General features: G+C 50.2%; 1 protein-coding gene across 1 annotated transcript in view; it reads left to right on the forward strand.

The window, feature by feature from the left end:
- The window catches only part of SRRM4 (serine/arginine repetitive matrix 4), a 168378-nt gene that overhangs the window by 128834 nt on the left and 18365 nt on the right, over positions 1-21179 (forward strand). The window contains exons 5-8 of the mRNA XM_030860389.2: positions 121-147; positions 1915-1965; positions 5910-6008; positions 8838-8994. Of these exons, the coding sequence (XP_030716249.2) occupies positions 121-147; positions 1915-1965; positions 5910-6008; positions 8838-8994 (334 nt within the window). The remainder of the gene's footprint in view (positions 1-120; positions 148-1914; positions 1966-5909; positions 6009-8837; positions 8995-21179) is intronic.

Here is a 21179-nt window from a genome sequence, read left to right on the forward strand (position 1 = left end):
CCCTCCCTCCCTCCGTTCCTTTCTTCCCTCTTCCTTCCTCTCTTTCACTCCCGCCCCGTCTCTCTCCTTTCCTCCCTCCCTCTCTCTCTCCCTTTTTTTTTTTTTTTTGCCCTCAATCAGGTCATTCTCCAAGAAGAGAAGGCACAGGTAAGCATCTTGTTGCCTCTCGCTACCTGCTTAGCTTTCTGCTTTCCTAACCAGGTGTAGGCAGCATCTAGGGTCAAGCTCTCTGCCTCTACCTCTGCATTCACGCCCCCTTCATCTTCCTGGGCCTCAGTTTCCTCTGAAATGAAGGCCGTGATCTGGTTTCCCCGAAAGTTCCAAGCCAGACTTTCGGTTTCCCCCAGGCCAGGTGGCTGCTGCCGGACCAGCTCCTACCGATTCCTCTCCCTGGCAGGTCTCGCCACCCTTGCCAGAGTCTGTTTGACCGTTGGTTGAAATCTTGGGTTGGGGCATGTAGAGAAGCATCAGCCCCAGACACGCCACCAAAGCCTTCCCAGGTTCCAGCCAAGGGACAGAGGCCGAGTGCCAGAAGCACAGGGTGAGCACACGTAACGCTGCCACCTGCGGGGTACTCGCTATAAACCAGATCCTGTGCTAAGCCTTTTCCATGCGTGTGTGTATTTAATCTCCATTAATCCCCATCACAACGCTGTGCGGTGGATATCCTTATTATTTCCACTTTACAGATGAAGAAACTAAGACTCAGGAGGTGTGGCAGGCATGTCCACAGACACACGGTCAGAAGGTGGCAGGGCCAAAACTCAAACCCAAATCTGCCAGATAGAGGGTCAGGACACCCTTCCGTGGCTTCCAAAATAACAATAGCACAGTTCCAGCAGCTGGCAGAGTGCAAAGGCCTTTCATCCATTCGGTGAACAAGTAGACACTGATAACCAGTGTCATCCATCCGCTCAGCCCAACAGCTTGAGCAATGGCCCCATTTTAAGGGCAAGGAAACTGGGTCTTCAAGAGGACAGGTAACCTGCCTGATGTCACACAGCGACTCAGCAGCAGAGCCAGGATGTGAATTTGGATCGTTCAGTGAGCTCCTGGGCTCTCCACCTCCCAGGCTGAGTCCCAGACACATGTCAAGGTGCGATTTCAGTTGGGTGAAATCAAATTTTCTCGTTCTCAGGACTTAGGTCAGTGATACGTTCCTGGTGCCCCTCTGATGCCGGTCTGGCTTGAACTACCAAATAGTGTTCGCCGTCTGGGGCCTCTGTTTGATGATGCTGGGACCCTGAGTCGTAATTGTCCACTCTGCCCACACCCCAGTACTGTGACTTTAAAAGAAGACAGATACTTGAATATTCACGAGCGGAACGTTTCAGAATCTGCCAACTTCACGAGGCTTTAGAGCAGCTCCCTGGATACTCCATTCTTTTCTCTTAGAAATTGATGGGACAGCAGTCAAGAGGACGGGCCCTGGGGACCCATGGTCTCGGGCCACTTTCCAGCTCACCTGTGTGATCCTGGTCAAGTTCCTTAGCCAGTCTAAGGCTCAGTTTCTATTTCTGGAAAATGAGTGCTTATTAAATGTGCCACTGCCCATAGGTTGTAGGGAGAATGAAATGAGATTATTGCCAAGAGGTATTAGCACAGCACTTACCTGATAAGAAAGCCTCAAAGCATGGCAGATATGATGATCTTTGCTACTGCTGTTATTGTGAAGCTACCAGAGCTGATCTTAGCATCCTCCGTCCCCCATCCCCAGTCTGTGCGTGTGGGCTGGTGTGTCTAGCTGAACCCACTGGGTGAAAACGTTGGCAGGAACTGCTCTGATCTTAGAAACGATCGGCGTCCATTCCCAAACTGCCTGAATCTAGTGACCACCGTGTGTTAAGCATCTTGACTACTTTATCTTTCGCTAGAATTTTGCATCTTTCGGTTAACTGGCCATTTCCCATTCAGCTCCTCCAGCCCAAAAAACAAAAGAAGGGAAGAGAAGAGGCACAAAAAACAGTAAGTAGATTCCACCTGCAACATACTATCCGGCTTGGGGAGGTGGGGGACTGACCTGTGAACAGCCAGAGGGTTAGAATTGCCAAAGAAGTGGGGACCGGGAGAGGAGGGTGGGCGAACAAGAGGGGAGAAGGAAGGGGAAGCAGAACTGTGTGTAGACCTGCAGTTGTGGGTTTGTCATGCATGGGTGCATAAGGTTGTGTATGTGATGTGTGTGTATGCATGCGTGTCTGTGTCTGCATGAAAGTGAACGGTGTGCATGTGTGTGAATTCTGTGTGCCTGTGTGCGTTGTGTAACGTTTGTACGTGTGCGTATATGTGTAGCGTGCACTGTGTAAATGGTACCTGTGCATTCTTCCATCGTGCGAACATTTGTGTGCAATGCAGGTGCATAGTGTGTGTGGGGGGGGTATATATCTGTGTTCACACGAATGCGTATGTGTGCCCATGCTTATGTGAGCATGAATAGCATGCATGTAGGTGCCCTGTCTGCTACTGTGTGCTAGTTCGGTGCCCTCGGCGTGTGCACCGCTTAATCTGCGTGCATTACTCATAGGGAGGGTGCAGGATGGGGTTTACCTGTGCGCTGTGTATGTACAGGTGGGTAAGGGGACATGATCACATGCGTGCACACACGTGTGTGTGCATGTGAGTCCCAGCCCCAGCCTCTGGGCTTAGAGCATGGAGATATCAGGGGAGCTCCTACCCCCGGCCTCGGGTCCTAGCTGGTTCACGGTTTATAGCTGGTAGTAGAAATTCACATCAGCCAGCGCTGCCTGAAGAGTTCAGTTCCCAGCCAAATTAAAAGTAAATTGGTTACAACCCATCTACTTTATACCCTTGCAGATGTTAGTGTGTTTTCCAATCAACTAACATTTTATCTCCCACCAAGAAGCTTCTAAAGCGAGAATCAAAGTCAATGGGATGAAAGTCAGTGGGCTGCTGGGGAGGGAAAAGAGGAAGCAGGGCGTGGTGCTCAGCTTTGCCGGCCTGAAGCGCCTCACCCAAGGTCAGTGCGAAAGAGGGCATTTCAGGCACCACCCCGGGGGCCTGGGGAACGCTCCAGAAGGAAGCAGTAGAGCTGTGAGTTAGCTCAGGGAAGAACTTCCCTATCATCAAGCTTGTTCAGTTCACGTCAAGAGGCAATCATTGGTCATCTGTATAGAGTATACGCTCATGCTAAGCACAGACAGAGCCTGTTCTCAGAGGCTTCAGCATGGCTTGTCCGTGGAGCTGTGGTCTAGACAGTCACTGAGCTGGGGGCTGCGCCCAGACCCCAAGAGTTCTGGGAAGATCATGACAGAGGCACGGACTGCCTGCCTGAGGGCAGCAAGGTGGCCACCCTGCCCAGTGCCAAGAGTTGGACGAGTCTCAGAAATCACTAGTGGGACATAAAAGAAGGTTGTGAAAGCCAAAAAACGAGAGTCAGGAGAAGGAGAAGCAAGAAACGCAAGGCGCCCCTGAGATCAGGTGGTTGTTCTTGCCAAGATCCATGGTTAGTTAAAGCGGCTTGTAAACGGGACCGCTGGCGTAACTTACTTCCTCTTATTCAGCATCCCTTAGAGAGGCCCTAACAGGTGTCAGGCCCTGTGCGGGGCCCGAGGACAGAGATTAGACAGATGTGCCTCCCGGCCTCGAGGAGCTCGCAGCAGGACACCGGGGACAGATGTGGGACAGGTCACAGCACAGCAGTGGCAGATGGAAGCCCTGGGTGAGGTGGGAGCCCGGGTGCAGGAAAGAGGGCGTGGTGGTGAGGGGAGGCTTCCTGAGGGAGGGGCGGCTTAGGCTGGGGCAAAGGATGGAGGTAACCATTCTAGGCTGCAGGTTAGGCAAGTGGTTTAATCTCTCTGTGCCTTGGTTTCTGCATCTGTAAAATAGGAGTAATAAGAGAATCCACTTTGTAGGTTGTTTTGAGGAGTAGATGAGTCCATTTAAGGAAAATGCTTAGAACCCAGTGCCTGACAGGCAGTATGTATTAGAGACGGGTTACCTACCATCACAGTCACCATCACCACCATCCCCATCCCCATCATCCCCATCACCATCATCACCATCACCATCATCCCCATCACCACCATCACCATCACCATCATCACCATCATCACCATCACCACCATCCCCATCCCCATCCCCATCACCACCATCCCCATCACCATCACCATCATCCCCATCACCATCATCACCATCACCATCATCACCGTCACCATCATCACCGTCACCATCACCACCATCACCATCACCACCATCCCCATCACCATCTTCACCATCATCACCATCACCACCATCACCACCATCACCATCATCACCATCACCACAATCCCCATCCCCATCATCCCCATCATCACCACCATCCCCATCACCATCATCACCATCACCACCATCACCATCATCACCATCACCATCACCATCACCACCATCACCACCATCACCATCACCACCATCACCACCATCACCATCATCACCATCATCACCATCACCACCATCACCATCACCATCATCCCCATCACCATCACCACCATCCCCATCCCCATCATCCCCATCACCCCCATCACCATCATCACCATCACCCCCATCACCACCATCACCATCATCACCATCACCATCATCACCATCACTACCATCCCCATCACCATCACCATCATCCCCATCACCATCACCATCACCATCACCACCATCCCCATCACCATCATCACCATCACCATCACCATCATCCCCATCCCCATCATCCCCATCCCCATCCCCATCATCCCCATCACCATCATCACCATCATCACCATCATCCCCATCCCCATCCCCATCATCCCCATCACCACCATCAGGGCATTGTAAAATGTGGGAAATGTGTGAGCCAGAATACAAGCACCTCGGGGTTGCTTGAGCCTTTCAAACCAGGGCTCTGGATGCCAGGCAAGGAGGCTGGAGAGCTAGGCAGAGGCTGGCTCCTGAAGGTGCTTGGGGTTCAAGGTCAGAGCTTGGACTTGACATAAGGACAATGGGAGGGCTTTAAACAGGGAAGGGATATGGTCTGATGATCACATTACCAGAATCCCTGAGTCTTTTGTTGGGATAACCAAGGTACCTCACGATAGAATCATCTCTAACTCCCACTGGCTTCCTGACTTGGCCCAAACTATTGACATTCCTTGTACATCCTCAGTGACCACTGCCACTGCTACTGCTACTTCTGAGTCATCATTATTATTGAGAGAAAGCTGAAGTAACCTGTTATAGCACCAGTTTTAGTGGCAGCGGTAACAGTTATTGGTAGTGTAATTTTTGTTGTCGACGTTTGTAACTCCCTCTGAGAGTGGGCTTTTGACTCCATGCTAAGAATCCAGACTTACCTTTCCAGGGCTGAGGTTACAGATTGGCAGCCCAAAGGCCTAATGGATTCTGCAAATGTGTTTTGTTAGCCGCAAACTGTGTCTTTTTTTAAAAAAAATGAGCTTCCATTTAAAATAGGAATAATTTACATAAAACTCTCAACTTCTATATTCACTTGAAAAATTAGAAGATACAGCACCACGGCACTATTCTGGAGACAAAACACTTGCTTTAGCCCATGCCCTTCAGTTGGTTGGTATTTTCTGAGTGCCTGACTGATACACACATTACGGTATCTGACTGGTTCGTGAAACCATGTGAAATCGAGACTCCTGCTTCAGGCGAGGGAGAGGTGATGTGTGCAGGTGAAGATTCTGCTCCCAGCAGAGCCCTGGGGGGCAGGCCGTCTCCCTCAGGCGACCCCGTTCTGCTCTCTTGTGTTAGGGACGGCTGGTTACACAGGCGGTGGGGGGGGGTGATGCAAGGGGCCGGTTGGGGGAGATGCATGACCTTGGGAGGGACAGTGACTCAGGCGCAAGAGAAAGATGTGTGTCACAAGGTCAAAAACTCTGTCTCTCTCTCCTCTGATTTGTTCCTTCTCACCCTCCACCCGCCCCAAGATCGCGAAGCCGGCCCCGAAAGTCTCACCGCCACCGTCATCACCACTGCGCCTCGCGGTCTCAGAGTTCGGAGTCCCGCTCCTCAAGCTGTGACAGCAGGTAACCCCCTCCCTGAGGCACCTCCTCACCCCAGCATCTGCCCAGAGTCCGTCTGAGACGCGGTCACCGTCAGCTCTGCCTCCCACTGTCACTGTTGGGGAGGCCGCTTTCCCAGCAGAGGGGCGCCCCCGCCTCGCACTCAGGCTGTCTGCACTTCCCGGTAGAGAAGGGGCTGCAGACAGACGGACCCGCTGCCCCACCTACAGGACTTGCTAACACCGTGCGTCGGTGTCCAGGTGCTGAGCACTCTTCCTCATCCCCTGTGTGATCCCCTCTCCAGCCCTACGAAGGAGGCACTATTGTCATCCCCATTTTAGAGATGAGGAAACTGAGGCACAGAGAGGTTAAGGAACTTGCCAGGCACTTAGCTACTAAGTGACAGAGCTTAGGACTGAACTGGGGCATCTGGCTCTGCACTTGACTGTCTCTCACTAAGGGTTGTTCTAAGCACAGAGAAGCTAAGTGACCTATGAAAGGCCACACAGCACAAGGTACCTAGCTCTGAGGCCCTTCCGAGTCTGGTTTCTCCTAACCTGGAACCTCTTTTTGCTGACACATTGGCTGCCCCGGCCTGAGAAGAGGAAGAGGTTCTTGTGGGTGAGGGGAGGGAGTGGGGCTTCGCTGATGCTGGCGTTTGACATTGTTGAGACCAGTGGGAACATCAAGGGCCCCCTGATGGTACCAGGCCAGCTTCCAGATGTCAGAGGCTCCTTTATTCTTTCTTAAGTGCTTCTCACACTTGGCTACGTGGTCATGTCACTTGGGAAGGTTTAAAAATCTCACTGTCCCGGTCCCACTGAAGTCAGAACGTCTGGAGGAAAGAGGAGGAGAAATATGTCCCTAAATTCTACTCCGAGCCAGGCGCTGTGCTGCAGCTGCAAATACATTCTCTCTCTTAATCACCCCAGTCACACCATGAGCTAGACCAGAGCTTCTCTACTTTGGCTGCACTGTGGTCGCTTTGGAAGTTTTTAAAAATACCAGTGCCTGGATCCCAGCTCCACACATTCTGATCTAATCTAGATGAGGTAGGGCCAGGGCAGCGAGATTTTTACATCTCCAGGTGATGTGAATGTGGAGCCAAGTGGAAAAGCGTTTGAAAGGAGAAAGCAGCCCCTGGCGTCGAGTCCTGGAGCCTTGGTGTCCCCGCTGGACAGCAGCAGCTTCAAAGGGCATCACCATCTCACAAGGCTGCTCTGTGAGCCTGAGTGGTCCAGACAACAACAAGAGCCTTCTGTAATCAGGTCCGAGCCCAGACAAAACAGGAACTTTGTCCAGAACCCAAAAGTAACCCAGCATCTCTCCATCCTGGCAAACGTGAGTGACTGCTGCTCCTTTACCAGTTATAGCCTTGACCTCAGACGCCCAGTCAGAGAGTTACCTCCGCTTTCTGACAGCACCCAGTCCAGGCCGAAGCCAGCTCTCTGCGTGCTCCCAGAGTCCCCGACCATGTGCTCATAATAGGTTCTCTCTCTAACACCCTCGGACAGAGACGTCCTCCACTCCCCCGTGACGCGCATTCCCTGCCACTGCAGGGAGCAGTAACGATGCTTGTTCAAGTACAGGGCGCCCCCAGTGGGCTTTATCTGGAGGGTGTTGACGCTCTGAGCTCAACTGCATTACAGACATTTACAGCCGAGAAACCTGCGTGTTGGTGGGCAAAGGGGTCCGAGCAAGGTCACGGTGACTGGCAGAGCTGACACCAGGACCCAGGTCTGTGTGACTCAGCCTGAGGCCTGGGCTGGAGGGCGGTGCAGGACCTGCTTGTTGACTCTCGGTGCGCCCCACTCTACCTTCTCCGAAGCTTACCTCTTCGGGAGAGGGCTCACATCGCAGCCCTGGCCCCAGCCCTCCTGCTGCTGTCACATCTCCCGCTGCTGTTGCCGCCCGAGCTCCCCAGTGCCTGTTGGGCTGAGAGGCACTACAGCACGGGTGGGAGCAACCTGAGAGCTGGCCCTCGGGCCACACACTCAGTAGAAAAGTGACCTGGAGGGCCCAGAGCAGAGAGGGACACTCCAGCGCAAGAACCAAAGGCATTGGTTCCCACGGGGACCCTCGTTCCACCACTTACAAGCTGTGTGACCTCAGGCAGGTCCCTAAACATCTCTGAGCCTCAGCTCTCTCATCTGAAAATAAGAAAGTAATATCTGCCCCGTGTATGTCTTCAAGTTGTAGAGGGGACTGTGAAAGCACCTGAAGAGGGGCTTACAGGTGCCGTGCAAATCCACAAGGTGTTATTTTCATCACTGCTGTGACTCAGAGCTCACAGGTAATGCAGAGTCCAAACACACCCTCTCTCAGGAGTCAGAGATTCCTTTGGTTTCCACTGCAGACAGGCTTGCAGAGGCATCTTTGTCGTTGTTGTCAGATATTTTCTTTTTAAGTTTTGGGTGACAGTCAATAAGATGCCTCTGTTTCACAGATGGTAAAGTCACATACACAAAGACACACAAATATAAGCAGCTACATTTATAGACAAACACATGAAAACACAGATGGACACACCCAGACATACACACAGTCACAGACACAGGCAAGCAGATAGACAATCACACAGGCACACAACTACATCGAGATAGGGACCCTTCCTGTCTTCACAGCTGCATCCCTGGCCCCCACAGCACTGCCAGGTACACGAATAAACATTTGTCAAATGAACAAATGAGAGAATCAATGAATGGATGGGTGGGTGTGTGGATGGCTGCACACGTAATTCATACAGACACACCCAAACACGCTCTGTTGCCCTCAGATCCTATTGGTCCTTCAGTCACCTCTCTGCCATGCTCTCCATCAAAAGACCCTCAGCTTTCTCTCTCCTGCACCCAGGCACCGTGGCCAGTCCCCCGAGGAAGGGCGGAAGTCCCGCCGAAGGCACTCACGCCGCTGCTCCAAGAGCTTCTGCAAGGCCAGCCCTGAGGCCCGGTCCAGCCCCGCGCCCAGCCAGCCCCTGCAGATGCTCAGCTTCCTGTCGGCCAGGGGTGTAGTAAGTATTCCGCACAGCCTCCTCTGCCGGTCTCGGCCGTGACACTTGGAGGGGGTGGAGGCACAAGTTCAGGGCAGTGTATGACACATTTTAATTCAGTTTCGGGCAAATATCCGACTGGTTTCAGACCTCCTTATTGATTAACCAGATGGTCATTCACCAGCCTTTGGCAGCACTCGGCTTGGGAAGTGGGAGCTTGGGGGGACGGGAAAAACCCGAAGCCCCCGGCTCTTTGTCAGGGAAACTTCGAAAGTACATATTGGCCTCCAGAGTGACATCTGCAGGAAAGCATGTATGAGACACCACAGGAGGTTTCTTTGGGGAGGAAGGAAAAGAGGGGGTCTTTGAGGCAGCAGAGGCACTGCAGCTTTGCGGTGACGTCTGCATCTTTGACAGCTAGGCTGCAGCACTGATGAGCAGCTGGGGTTTGATTTCACCTGTGTAAGCTCGGCCTTGAATGTATGCGAGAATTTTCCTCCAAGGAGCTGATAGCACTCGGCCTCTTGTGTCCACACAAGATCTCAGGGAGCTGAGGATGCAGCTGCCCTCACTAGTCCCTTCCACAGGTGGGACAGAAAAGCCGCTGCTCAGAAGGGTTAAGGTCTGGAGTGAAGCCACTGAGTGAAGCGAGAGCGAATCCAGTCGAGGAACCCGGCCTTGAATGGGATCACGCAGCAGTCCCTCAGGTCGAGAAGGAGGGCTGGAATACAACTTCAGGCAGTTCGATGCCAGGAAGTTTGCTGAGCAAGGGATTTGGAGTTGGGTCTGAACTCAACTTCCTAGCTGTGTGGCTTTGAGAAAGTCACTTAACCTCTTTGAAACTCAGTTTTCTCATTGGTAACTTTGAAATAATATCACTTCCATGTGGGATTGTTGGGGATATCCAATAACAGAAATTATGTGAAGGCCTTTTGTAGACTCTAAAGGGACAGACACACAAATAGGAGGAGATTCCACACAGACGTACCCTATGCTTAACAGCTAACAGCTGGGAAGGGACCTGTCTCCTCTAGCTAGGCATAAATCTGAAAATTTCAGAGAGCTGCTCCCTTAGAAAGGATGAGGTGAAAGTAAGGAATAGCTCAGGGGTTCTTGCTGAGAGGTCAAAGAAGAGAAGGTGATGATAAGCACTGGTTGGGTCTGGTTGACACAATAGTTATATCTCCAGTGCATTCTGGGAAACTCTTCTTTACCAGTAAAGGCACCATGTATCACCAAGGTCTACTTTTGCCCAAATCTTCTACCTAGCTGGAACCATCCACAACTCACCTCAGGGCCTTCCTTTGTAGAGATACCTGTAGTTGCTCAGTATTTGCAGATGGTAAATGCTCACTTGCATTCTCCCCTCCGCGAATGTCCTATGAAAGGTCTTTCCAGTAAGGCAGAGAGTCCGGAGGCCTGGGGGCAAGTCTTGGCTTGGCAGGACAAATCCTTTTACCCCTCCCAGCCTCAGCTTCCTCAACTGGAAAATGAGCATGATTATCCCATTTGTGTCCCAAAGGAATTGTTGCAAAGGTAGAAATAAATTTAAAATACAAGCAATAAGAGGTGGAAGAATGGTTTTAAGTTGGTAAAAGCCACCCCGTCTCCCTGGTCATGGTATTTATGGCAGCCCATTCGGTGGCCCTAACTGACCCTCATTAAAAAGTGCCATTGGGAGCAACTGGCTTGTGTTCTCTCACCTGGGATGGTTTCCTAACCAGTCAGGTGCAAGGTGTTGCAAAAAGCCGAATGTTGACTCCCCCCCACCCCAAAATTGTGGTCCTCCCATACCAGTGAGTGAGGTACCAGATTGGCTGTTGGTTCTTAGGGCCCAGCTGCTATTAGAAGAGCAGAAAGCTCATCCGTACCTAGAAGGCAGAGGCCTTAAGAGCTCACCTAATCCAATACCCTGATTCCAAACAGAGAACCTGGACTCACAGGAGAAAAATGACTTCCACGGGCTATGGCAGGTCGGAGTTGTTAAAAACTTGGAACTATGTTTATGTGGTCAAATCCTGGCTGCGAGCTGGGGATAGTTATTTAAACCTGTTTGAGCTGCAGTTTCCTCATCTGTTAAAAAAAAATTGCAGATAATAAACCTCTTCTTCAAAAGCCTTGTTTTGGGGACAGAAGCAGAGTAATTTCGTACATAGTCGAGCCCAGTGCTCGGCACAGGGACAGAGATCAGCAAATAGAAGCAGGTGTTGTGATGAAAACATTCCAGATGCTGTCTCTGTACTTCCCAGCCGTGGAATCTTGAGCAAGTTACACAAACTCTCTGTGCCTCAGTTTTCTCCAAATCTGCAAAATGAGGAAAATAATAAGACCTACCTCATAAGAGGAATGTTGCAAGCATGCAATGACTCAACGTAAGTAAGATTTTCAGACTGTAACAGGCACGTGGTAGGTGCTAGGTTGCTGGCGGTGGATAGAAGCAGCAGCAGGATTAACCATGGAAGTAGGAATGGTAGTAGCAACAACAGTAGTGGAGTAGTAATAGTAGAATGGTTCCAGGCCCAGGCTAGTCTGTGGGTGAGTTGAGACCACAGCTAGAAGCCCTGCTTCCCCTGCTTTCAGTTTCCTCCCATCCTCAATGGCAAGCTGCAGCCCAAATGGCTAGCCCCACCCTGCTCGTGGCTGCCTGACTCCTGGGGCATCAGACACCCCCCAAGTCTGGTCCTCTGGGTGCTCTCCATGCTGGGCTCTTTCTCATCCTCTCTCCTGCACAGGCAGGGATGGAAGAGGATACCAGGTTGGACCAAAGGTTTTCCAAGAGTCCTGGCCCCAAGATCTTTTTGAGCTCTCTGCTGAAGAGAACAGCACAGTCATTGTCATTCCATCACTTGTTCAAATCTACCAGTTACCTACTAAGCATCTATAAAGGGTCAGCTCTGATGTGGCTCTCAGGATCCAGTGAATAAGAACAGCCTGTGCTTTCTTGAAAGGAAGACAGACAAGGTAAAAATTGTAAAGGACAGTGCACAACAGTGAATGCTGAGATGGGACAGGAGGTAGGCAGGCAGGGAAGGGAATTGGGGTTAGGGTTAGGTTAGGGCAGAGGAGGTGACAACTGAGAAACTAGCCAGTGGAAGCAGGAAACAAAGGCTGGAGTCAGGATGGAGAAAGAATTCCAGGGCAGGAGATGGGGTTCTGGGGGTTCTGGAGGTGAACAGGAGCCCAAGCGTGAGGGGTCTCCTATGCCATGGTTCCTGCCACACTCCATGGTGGGCATCCCATATGCAGAGCTCTTTAAAAATCAGGGACGGGCACATTACACCAAGGGGGCCTGTTTGCATACATGAATATGCAGAAGTGGGTTGTATCTTGTTAAAATCCTAGTTGGTGAGCTAAAGATAACCTGAAGCCCTCTTTCTTGGTCAGGGCCCAAATCCAAATGGAGGGTCCCGAGGAGTGAATCCTTCATGGCCTCATTCGTTCCTTATCTACACTCAGTCAACTCTGTTCAAGGCGTTAGGGAGACAGAGAGATGTATAAACAGGCTTCCTGAATTCCAGAGCTCACCATCTAGCCGTCAGCAGAAGACTGCAATACAGTAGGATAAGCGTTGTCATTAGGGCTGAGACTGAGTCGGTGAACACCAGTACTCCTCCACTGTTCAAATATTCAAATACTTGCACACCAGTTGATAAACAGACCCTGTCACCACCCATCCCCCAGTCAACAAAGCCATCCCTTCCCTCCTCTGGTACCTTCTGGACCTTCTCACAGTCCAGCAGATAAACGGTGGTACCTGGCAGCCCTTCAGTGCCAAGGCCAGCTACCTGCAGATGGGGCAGTACCCACACTCAACCAGTTGTTGAATATTTTGAATATCACCCCTGGAGGTGACGGAAGCAAGTACAATATGTAGTAGGACCACAGAGGAAGGACCAAGGTCTAAGAGATCTTGGTGTCTGAGAGGACTTTACAAATAAAGGAACACGTGAGCTGGGCTGTGAAGGATGAGTAGGAGTTCACCCAATTGAGATGGCTACTGAGATAGCTAAATACCACTGTGTGCCAGGCACTGTCACATACTTTACACAGTTTTTCTTTTTCTCATTTGATTCACAAAACAGTTCTTTGAAGTAGATGCCATCATTATCACCATTTTTCAGATGGAAAAACTGAGGCTCAGAGAGGTGAAGTGACTTAGGTCAGTAGCCCAATGAGTAGGAAGGGGAGCTGGTATGAATCATGGCTTGTATCTCAGAAGCTTACTGTGATAGCCAGAGGGCCTATTGGATGACAGAGAGGTTGGTGGCCCCAAGGTCTGGCCACGCCCTGTCCTGTAGCAGGGGCTCCTCTGTGAGGTCTATCCTAATTGGAGGGGGAATCTAAAGAGGGCCGATCAAGACTGAAATTAGACCCAGGAGAGGGCAGTCTCCTCCTTTCTCCTCCTTCTGCCTCTAGCAAGCCAACAGCTGCCACATAACCCTTGCCAACAAAAATCTGCTCAGATACGGCAAAAAAAAAAAAGGCAAAACTTGGGCTCCGTAAAAGAGGACCTCATGAAACTTGTGAATAGTAGGAAGCAGGAGGTGACAGTGATGAAGACAGGAGCTTTGAAGCAGATTCGGATACTCCAGAGTTCTTGATTTCATCTCCCTATGAGACTGGATAACAGCCATAACTCTGCTTCCTGAGCACCTACTATGTGCGAGGTGCTAGGCTGAGTTCTTTACATGTGTCACCTCATGCATTTCTTATAATAGCCTTTCAGGGGATCTTCCGCTAGTTTCCTCATTTTACAATGAGGAAACTGCAGCCTAGAAAACTTAAGTAAAAGGTAGCTGTTAAATGGAGAAGTTAGGATTCCAACCCAGAAAGTCTACCCTCAGAGTCCAGGTGCTTAATTACTTGACTTCCCTTGTGTCATTTCACTTCGCTGGGCCTCTGTGTCCTCATCTGTACCTTTAACTAATAAGCATACTTACTGCACAGAGTGGTTGTGAGGGTGGAGTGAGATAAGGTATCCATTCATTTATAAGATATGCATTAAGCCCCTACTATGTGCCAGGCACTGGGTGAATAGCAGTGAACAAGACAGAGGAGATTTCTACCCTCATGCAGCTTCTGTTTTATGAGCAAAACTTAGCCTGATGCTTGGGACATAACCCTCAATATACAGTAGTTGCTAGTGTTATGATTTGTCGTCATAATGGCTGAATTAAACTTGCTCCCAGTAAAAGCAGACATGATGTTTTTGAAGTATCTCTGGCCTCAAAAAGCGTAATCATATCCAAGATCTCAGGTGAACCTCAGAATAACTCTAGGAGAATGGCAGGATATGCCTCCTACTTTGCAGGCAGGGGAAATGAGGCTGCGGGAGCATGCATGGAGGGTCCAGCCTTCCCACCTCTGACCCAGGTTCTCACGTACATTCTGCAAAAGTGAGCTCTTGCCCAAACTAGGAGACTCACTAATCCAATGCCATTCATTGCCGTTTAGAGAACAAAGGGACTAAAATGCGGAAGCAGGGGGCCGTGAGACTGAGGCATTTGTGGGACCAGTTATTCTTTTTAAATGGAAAACGGAATAGCATTGTCAACTTTTACTTTTGCCAAGCAAGAACAGGAAAAAGAAAACCACCATTTTCTATACTGAAAGGGACATTTACCATCTGAAGAGGAAGAATAGACAGGCCTCAGAAGAAAGGATGAGCCTTTAAATCAAATGCATTTCGTTGGATGAAAAACTCATTCCACTGAACTTTTTTTTTCCTCATTTCAATTTGGACTGGTGAAAATTTTGCCTGACTGGATCCATGTAGAAATTTTCAAGAAGAGGTGGGCTGAGGGCCCTCAAAAGGGGCTTCCGAGAAATGATGAGGTTGAAGCTGCTGGTCCCCTTCGGCTTCCTGACGGAGGGAAGGAGAGACATCTGGCCCCAGGCCCAAGGTCAACTTCAGTGCACAGCCCTGTGGGACCACCCCAGCCCTAAAGGACTTTGTCATCTTCCCAACATCCTCAGCAGATCCCTGTCTTTCTCCATTCCTCCCCCTCTCTAATGAACTCCTAACAGGTCAATGAATCCAGTCTTTTGATGTCTTCCTAATTAATGTGCAAAGGAAGATGAACAACAATGAGGAAAATAAACTTAATGTCTTTGTGAAACAAAAGGTTTAAAAAAAAAAAAAGGAATAAGCAGAACCCTCTAGCTAAAAGCTCTGCCATGCAGCTCTACATTCACATGAGAATTCCCAGTCCCGCATATTGGCAGGGAGGGAAAAAAAATTTATAGCCATCTCTCTCCATGTAGCCATTTGAAGCTCAGTAAATGGACTTGTTCAGTTTAATTGGAATTCTCTTCTTGATTGTATTTTTGTAACCTATTAGGCTGTGCTGCCTCTTGATCTCGGAATTCAGCCGAAATTAAATTTTGAAGTGTGAGAGGTTGCATTTTTCCCCCGTTCTTGATTAAATAATGATTTGAAACAAAAACAATAAATAACAGTGCCGGCTTCCCTGGAGGGCTGAGAGAAACTCCCAGTGAAACACCAGGAGCTGGAGTTCATGGTGGGGGGATTTAATTACTTATTAGAAAAACCCAAATGTTGATGCTGAGTATATTAAGGAAAAAGAATAGGCAAGCTTATGAGTTTAAAAGAAAAACAAACTGGAGCTTCACATTGGCGGGGGCTAAGAGAATAAAGGGAACGTATTCGTTTGTTTTCTCCCAGTGGCCGTGAGTTTGTGAAAACCAGATTGTCCTTAAAAAACCCTGGGATTAGCAATCCTGACCCAGAAGGGAAAAGCTTGTAATAGCTCTGAGGTCTGGATATGGCTTCATGACTCTGTCTCCCAGTTCCTTTCATTGACAAAGTCCAAGAGGGTTCGAAAGGGCAGAGATGGGGAAGATGGAAGGGAGAGATGAAACGTACAGGATGCACCGTGTCTGTGCTGCTTTGAGCTAGATCCGGGTAGCAGCGAACACTTAGAACAGAGGGTCACAAACTTAGCTGTCTCAAGGGCCAGGCAGCTAATAGATACAAGCAGCAGGGAACCCATAAGGCCTGGGGCCGGGAGAGCTTGTGCTCCTTCCAAGAGGGGCAGCTGCAATTACTCACAAGCCAATTATTACCAAGCAGGAATGTCGACTCAATCTGGCCAGATCCTCTCATTTTTCAGCATGAAGTAGAAATGGGCTGTTATGTGAATCTGCCCCACTCTACAATGTTGACAGTTCATTCAAATTTATTGTCGAACATAAATTTGTTTAGCCGGTAAGTGGGCTAAAGAAAGCATATCTGAAACAAAGTATAACTTGGCCCGTCCATTTTCCAGTGGTGGTTTGGGGTGTTGAGACAGATGCTGTCCGTTTATATCCCCTCCCCCTCCCCACTTCACACACTGCCAGCTTCCAGCTTCCAGGTAATGTTCTCTGGCTGCCAAAGACCACTTTGTTTGGCTGGGTGGCAGTTTGGACCTACTAGAGAATTGACACCCTTTGGGTGCAGCCTTTAACCCATGAGTGGCAGGGAACTGGTGTATAAATATCACAGCTCCCTCCTTGGTTGTAATTAACTCTGGAGCTGTCTCTGCCTTGGCTCCCAGGGTGTCCTCCAGAAGCCCTCTGTGGCAGCTGGCTTGATAACACATCTTCATCTGGCTCCTTCTCTCCCCTGTTCATTGCCCCCACTCTCCTACTCAGGCTCCTTGCCCTCAAAGAAACGGCCAGCACTCAAATTCCTATCTCAATTTCTAGGAGAACCATATGAAGACAGGTGCATTTCACTTGGTGATTAAGCAAATCTTACAGGGGCTGAATTTTTGTGCCAAGCCCCAAAAGCAGGCCTTTGTGAAGACATAAAAAGAAGGGCAAGTCCGGGATGGAGGAAGGGGTCAGAGTGGACCACAGAAGAGAGCCCTGGTATGAGGGTCCCAGGTCTTAGACAGGGGTCCCGGGTACCATGAGGGCATTGTTCCTGGACAAAAGTGGGTCTAGGATGACTCCTCCCAGCGGGCCTCTTGAAGACCGTTTTGCAGCTAAGCTGGGGATACAGGGGCAGAGAGCAGTTATGTGCATAGAAGAGAAATTTCCAGTGGATGAAGAAGAGCTCGTCAAAGACGACTTGTGAGTGGCCTGTTATCTAAATGAGGAGACGGGGAGGAAAGCGGGGGGGCCATCCTGTCACACCAGCGGCCAGTGGGCAGCAGTCTGCATCCTCCATGCGGAGTGAGAGTGAACATCTGACGAGGAAGGAGACACTTAGAGATGGGAGGCGAGCACACAGAGGCCTCTGTCGTCTGCCTGTCATAAAGTCCTTGACTTTATGAAGGTCTCCCCTGCATTATCATGGCATCACTCGCACACGCACGCACACACACGCACGCTCACACACACACCCCACAATCTGCCTTTGGCCCCCCTCCGTTGTGTCTTTCCTCCGTGTGTGGGGTGAATAGAGAGCTCTGGAGAAGGAGGAATCTGAGGCTAAGAGGCCATTAAACGATCCAGACATCCCTACTGAGTTTATGAAAATGTTTCTATCACCTGGAAGCAGAGAGAGCCCATCAAGACTGGTAAAGACAAAACCAAATAGAGTTCAGCTGAAGGAAGCAGGAATGAAAGTCTTCGGGCCACCACCCCTTCCCGCGACCCTCAAAATAATCCTTAAAGCAGGCCGAACAGGGGGAGAAGATTTGCGTCTCCAGGACCTGCTAGGCATGTCATGTTACGCTGGTTGTGCCCTGTCCAAGGGTGACTGGCCTTGGAGTTACACCCCACCGACCCTCCATTTGTCGAGCCAGCTGTGAAAACCGATGTGGGGCTGCTTCAGTCCAGAGAAAGGTATATCTCTTTTCTAATTTGTCTGGCCAGAGTGGGGCACCATTTTCGAGTTCCTGACCCAGGGGGAGCACCGTTCTAGCACCTGAGCAAAGTCACTGCATGGGCCAGCAGCCCTGTTGCGTGCAAGAGGCCAGACCCATTTCATCTCTTAACCCGACCTCCCAGGATAGCAGAAGGTGGAAAAGGAAGTAAGGAGACCCAACACCGCTTGTCTCATCTGGAAGGCTCCTCAGGTCAGGAACTTCTCACCTTAGCCTGGAACTTATGCTGTTGAGCATGTGTAGACTGGGCTCCTGTGTGCTTTCTCTGAGGGTCCTAGGTCTGATGAGGGCCAGGAGGAAGAGCGGAGGGCATTCCTTCTCTTTGGCACTGGCCTGGACCTAAAACTTTATTCTAGAGATTCTCTCTGGCTCACATGCCCAGCCCTGAGCTGGTCTCAGGACCCCAACTTTCAGCCCATCCAGATGGAGACAGGAGGTAAAACAAGCAATTACTGCCCCCTCGCCTCAGTAAGAGTGCGGTGGCAGACAGAAGCCACTCATTTTTGAATGAGTGAACGAATGAAAGAGTGAATGTTAGAATGAATGAAGTAGAGAGTTTTGTGCTTTCCTGGCCTGGAGCTCAGAGAAGGCTTTCAAGAGGAGGTGATGTGTAAACTGGAAGATGAATAAATTTAGCCATGTGAAGTGAGGAAGAGGGGAACAGCGTTCTAGGCAGAGGAAATGGCGTAGGCAAGTGGCCTGGGGCTGGGAGAGCAAGACGTGCTGGGAGAACCAAGAACACTTTCTAATCGATTGGCCTAAGGTCGTGGGGGCCAGCGTGGGCGGGCGGGCATATGGAAGAGATGAGGTTTGTGAAGGACACAGGGTTGAGCTGTGAAGTGTCGACACTGTCACGCATGTCAAAGAATTTAGATTCATCCGAAGAAATGGGACTTTTAAACAAGCAGGAGAGGTTGGTATTTTCAAGCCCCAGGGTCAACCCAATGAGGACATTTCAGTAATACATTTATCTCTGTTTTCCGTGACGATGGGAGAGCACGATGCCTTAGAGAGTTCTCAGTTCTGATCACACAAGTTGCATGTGGATAGTGGTCGTGGTCAGGTAGCGACACTCTGAAAGTGTCCCTGTGAGCTCAGGATGTGGGGTTGAGAATGTGAAAAAGGCAAAGTCCCCTTCTATATCCACGAGCCCCGAGGGGCCTTATGTTCAGGAGATCCTTCCCCCTGGGGACTCTTGATGCACCAGGGCATATCCTTTGAAATTAGTAGTCAAGGTGGAAACAAGTACCTGGGCAGAGAAAGGCCCAGACTGGATGCCTCCAGGTAGCAAAAGCCGTAGGATACTGGAAACCATTGTATTCATGGTCCAGCCTGGTTCCTTCCAGGAGGGGCTCACCTGAGTCACTTGTGATACCAAACATTCACTGTCTCTGAGGCAAAGATTCCATGAGCCCATCCCCAGACCAAGCCCCAGCCTGAGAGCCCAGGTCCCAGGGTCTAATTGCCTGGCACGATGCTTTGTCATTCCTGACAGAGGTGGTGGAAATACACATGTAGCCATTGAACTCTCAGAGGTGGGAAGGATATGGCATCCAACTTGCAAACTGCAAGACAAAAAGGAGCTGAATGGAAAAAGGGCCTTTACGTTAATTTTTAAAGAAGTCTCACACTAGAAAACCCCACTTGGGCAACCTTATTTTGAGGTCCCTTGTCCCAGAGCAAAGCTAGCCAGATTGCCAAGCATGTACAGTGGCAGCCACGCTGGGTGGAACCTGGTAAAGCTGGACCACCACCTTGTCTGTGTGCAAAGCCTCCTGGGAGAATCCGCAAAGGAAGTCCCACCTCCCCAGCTCCAGGAGCTGATATCCTGAGCTGGTGGAGTCATCACTGTTATTCTCACAGTTCCGTTGTCTCTGTATCTCACCCTCATGACCAACTGCTGAGAAGGCAGAAGTGTTTCCTTAAGAAAGCCCAGAAGTCCTCCTTCTTTAGGCCCAAGGTGCATGGGAGAAACTGGGTGGGAGAAGCAGGCTTTTGATGGTGAGGCCTACGCTAATATTTGCAGGGCCTGGGACAAGCGCATAGAAGGAGAGCCACACACTATATATGCAAATGTTTATAAGTCAATCCATCAAACTTAGATGAAATAGGTTCTCCTATCTTGGCAAACATACCTTCGAAATGATCTGGAAAGTCAGATTTGGATTTAGAATCTTGGACCCCTCAGAGCGCCAGGCCACAACATGACAGACCCCTCACAGCGCCAGGCCACAACAGAGAATCTGCCCCGAGGCCCTGGCCCCTCCCATTCTCCCCCCATGTCCTTGCATCGTCCAGCACCGTGATGGACCTCCCACCCAAGCACACGGACACCTAAGCCTGAACATGCAACTTCTGTTCAAATAGCCACACTTGGACCTAGGAATGTGCACACCTGAAGCATGGTCTACCCCTGGGAGAACAGATCCATGGGTGATCCTGCAGAGACCCTGGAAGGGGACTCAGGGGTCATTTAAACAGAGAATTCTGGGATTTCAGGTCCCCAGAGAGTCATTTCAGGGGGAGTGGTTTACAGGTGGTGCCTTCCCAGCCCCACAGATTTCTCACCCCAAGGGGATGGTTATCGCAGGAGGAGACCCGGGGAGGAGGTCCATCTTGCCCACATCTAAGCATGGTATTGTTGGGGGACCAGAACCAAACCCACTATGTCATCCCAGCTGTGAGACAGGTCTGAATGTTTAAAGAAAACCATCCATTGTACTTCTAAACACACCATAGCCTTCCCGAGGGCTGTCTCTCCCTCGCCTCCTTTACTCCTTCATCTGTCCTAGATCAGCCCCACACAGGATCCTGGGGACCCCTCCTCATTCCCAGGCACCCCAAGGCAGCCCCTCCCAAAGCCGTTTGTCACAAGCACACCTTCCCTGTTCCCCGCCCCCTATCTTGACACCTTAGATTGATGCGAACTCTAGCCGCCATCTGCATTGTCAGCAAGGGTTTCTTGATCCAACTTGGGCATTAAGGGACTGATGAGGTTAGTGTTGATGGCTTGAGGTCCCGTTACTGAGAAAGCCAACCAGAAGTGATGCTTCACCTGTCAAGAACACTGAAAACCCAAAGTTCAGGGCCAAGTGTGAGGATGTACAGAAAGGTGTGTGTTTTTTCTTGTCATTTGCGACTCTAATGATGGACTCACCTTGCCCGCTCTTCCCTTTCTCTTACACCTTACCTACCTACTAAAGGAGGAGTTCTTGCTTGGTAAGTGGATATAATCCGCAAAGACATGAGAGAATTTATTAGAAGCCACTCGAGCGCCTTAGCTACCTTCTCCAGGGGGAAAAGGACACACGCAGATATCCGTAGAGAGCTTTTTTTTGTTTGTTTTCCGTCAGACAGTTTGACTTCCAT

Source organism: Globicephala melas, chromosome 13 (genome assembly GCF_963455315.2).
Source record: "Globicephala melas chromosome 13, mGloMel1.2, whole genome shotgun sequence".
In the NCBI taxonomy this organism is placed as follows: domain Eukaryota; kingdom Metazoa; phylum Chordata; class Mammalia; order Artiodactyla; family Delphinidae; genus Globicephala; species Globicephala melas.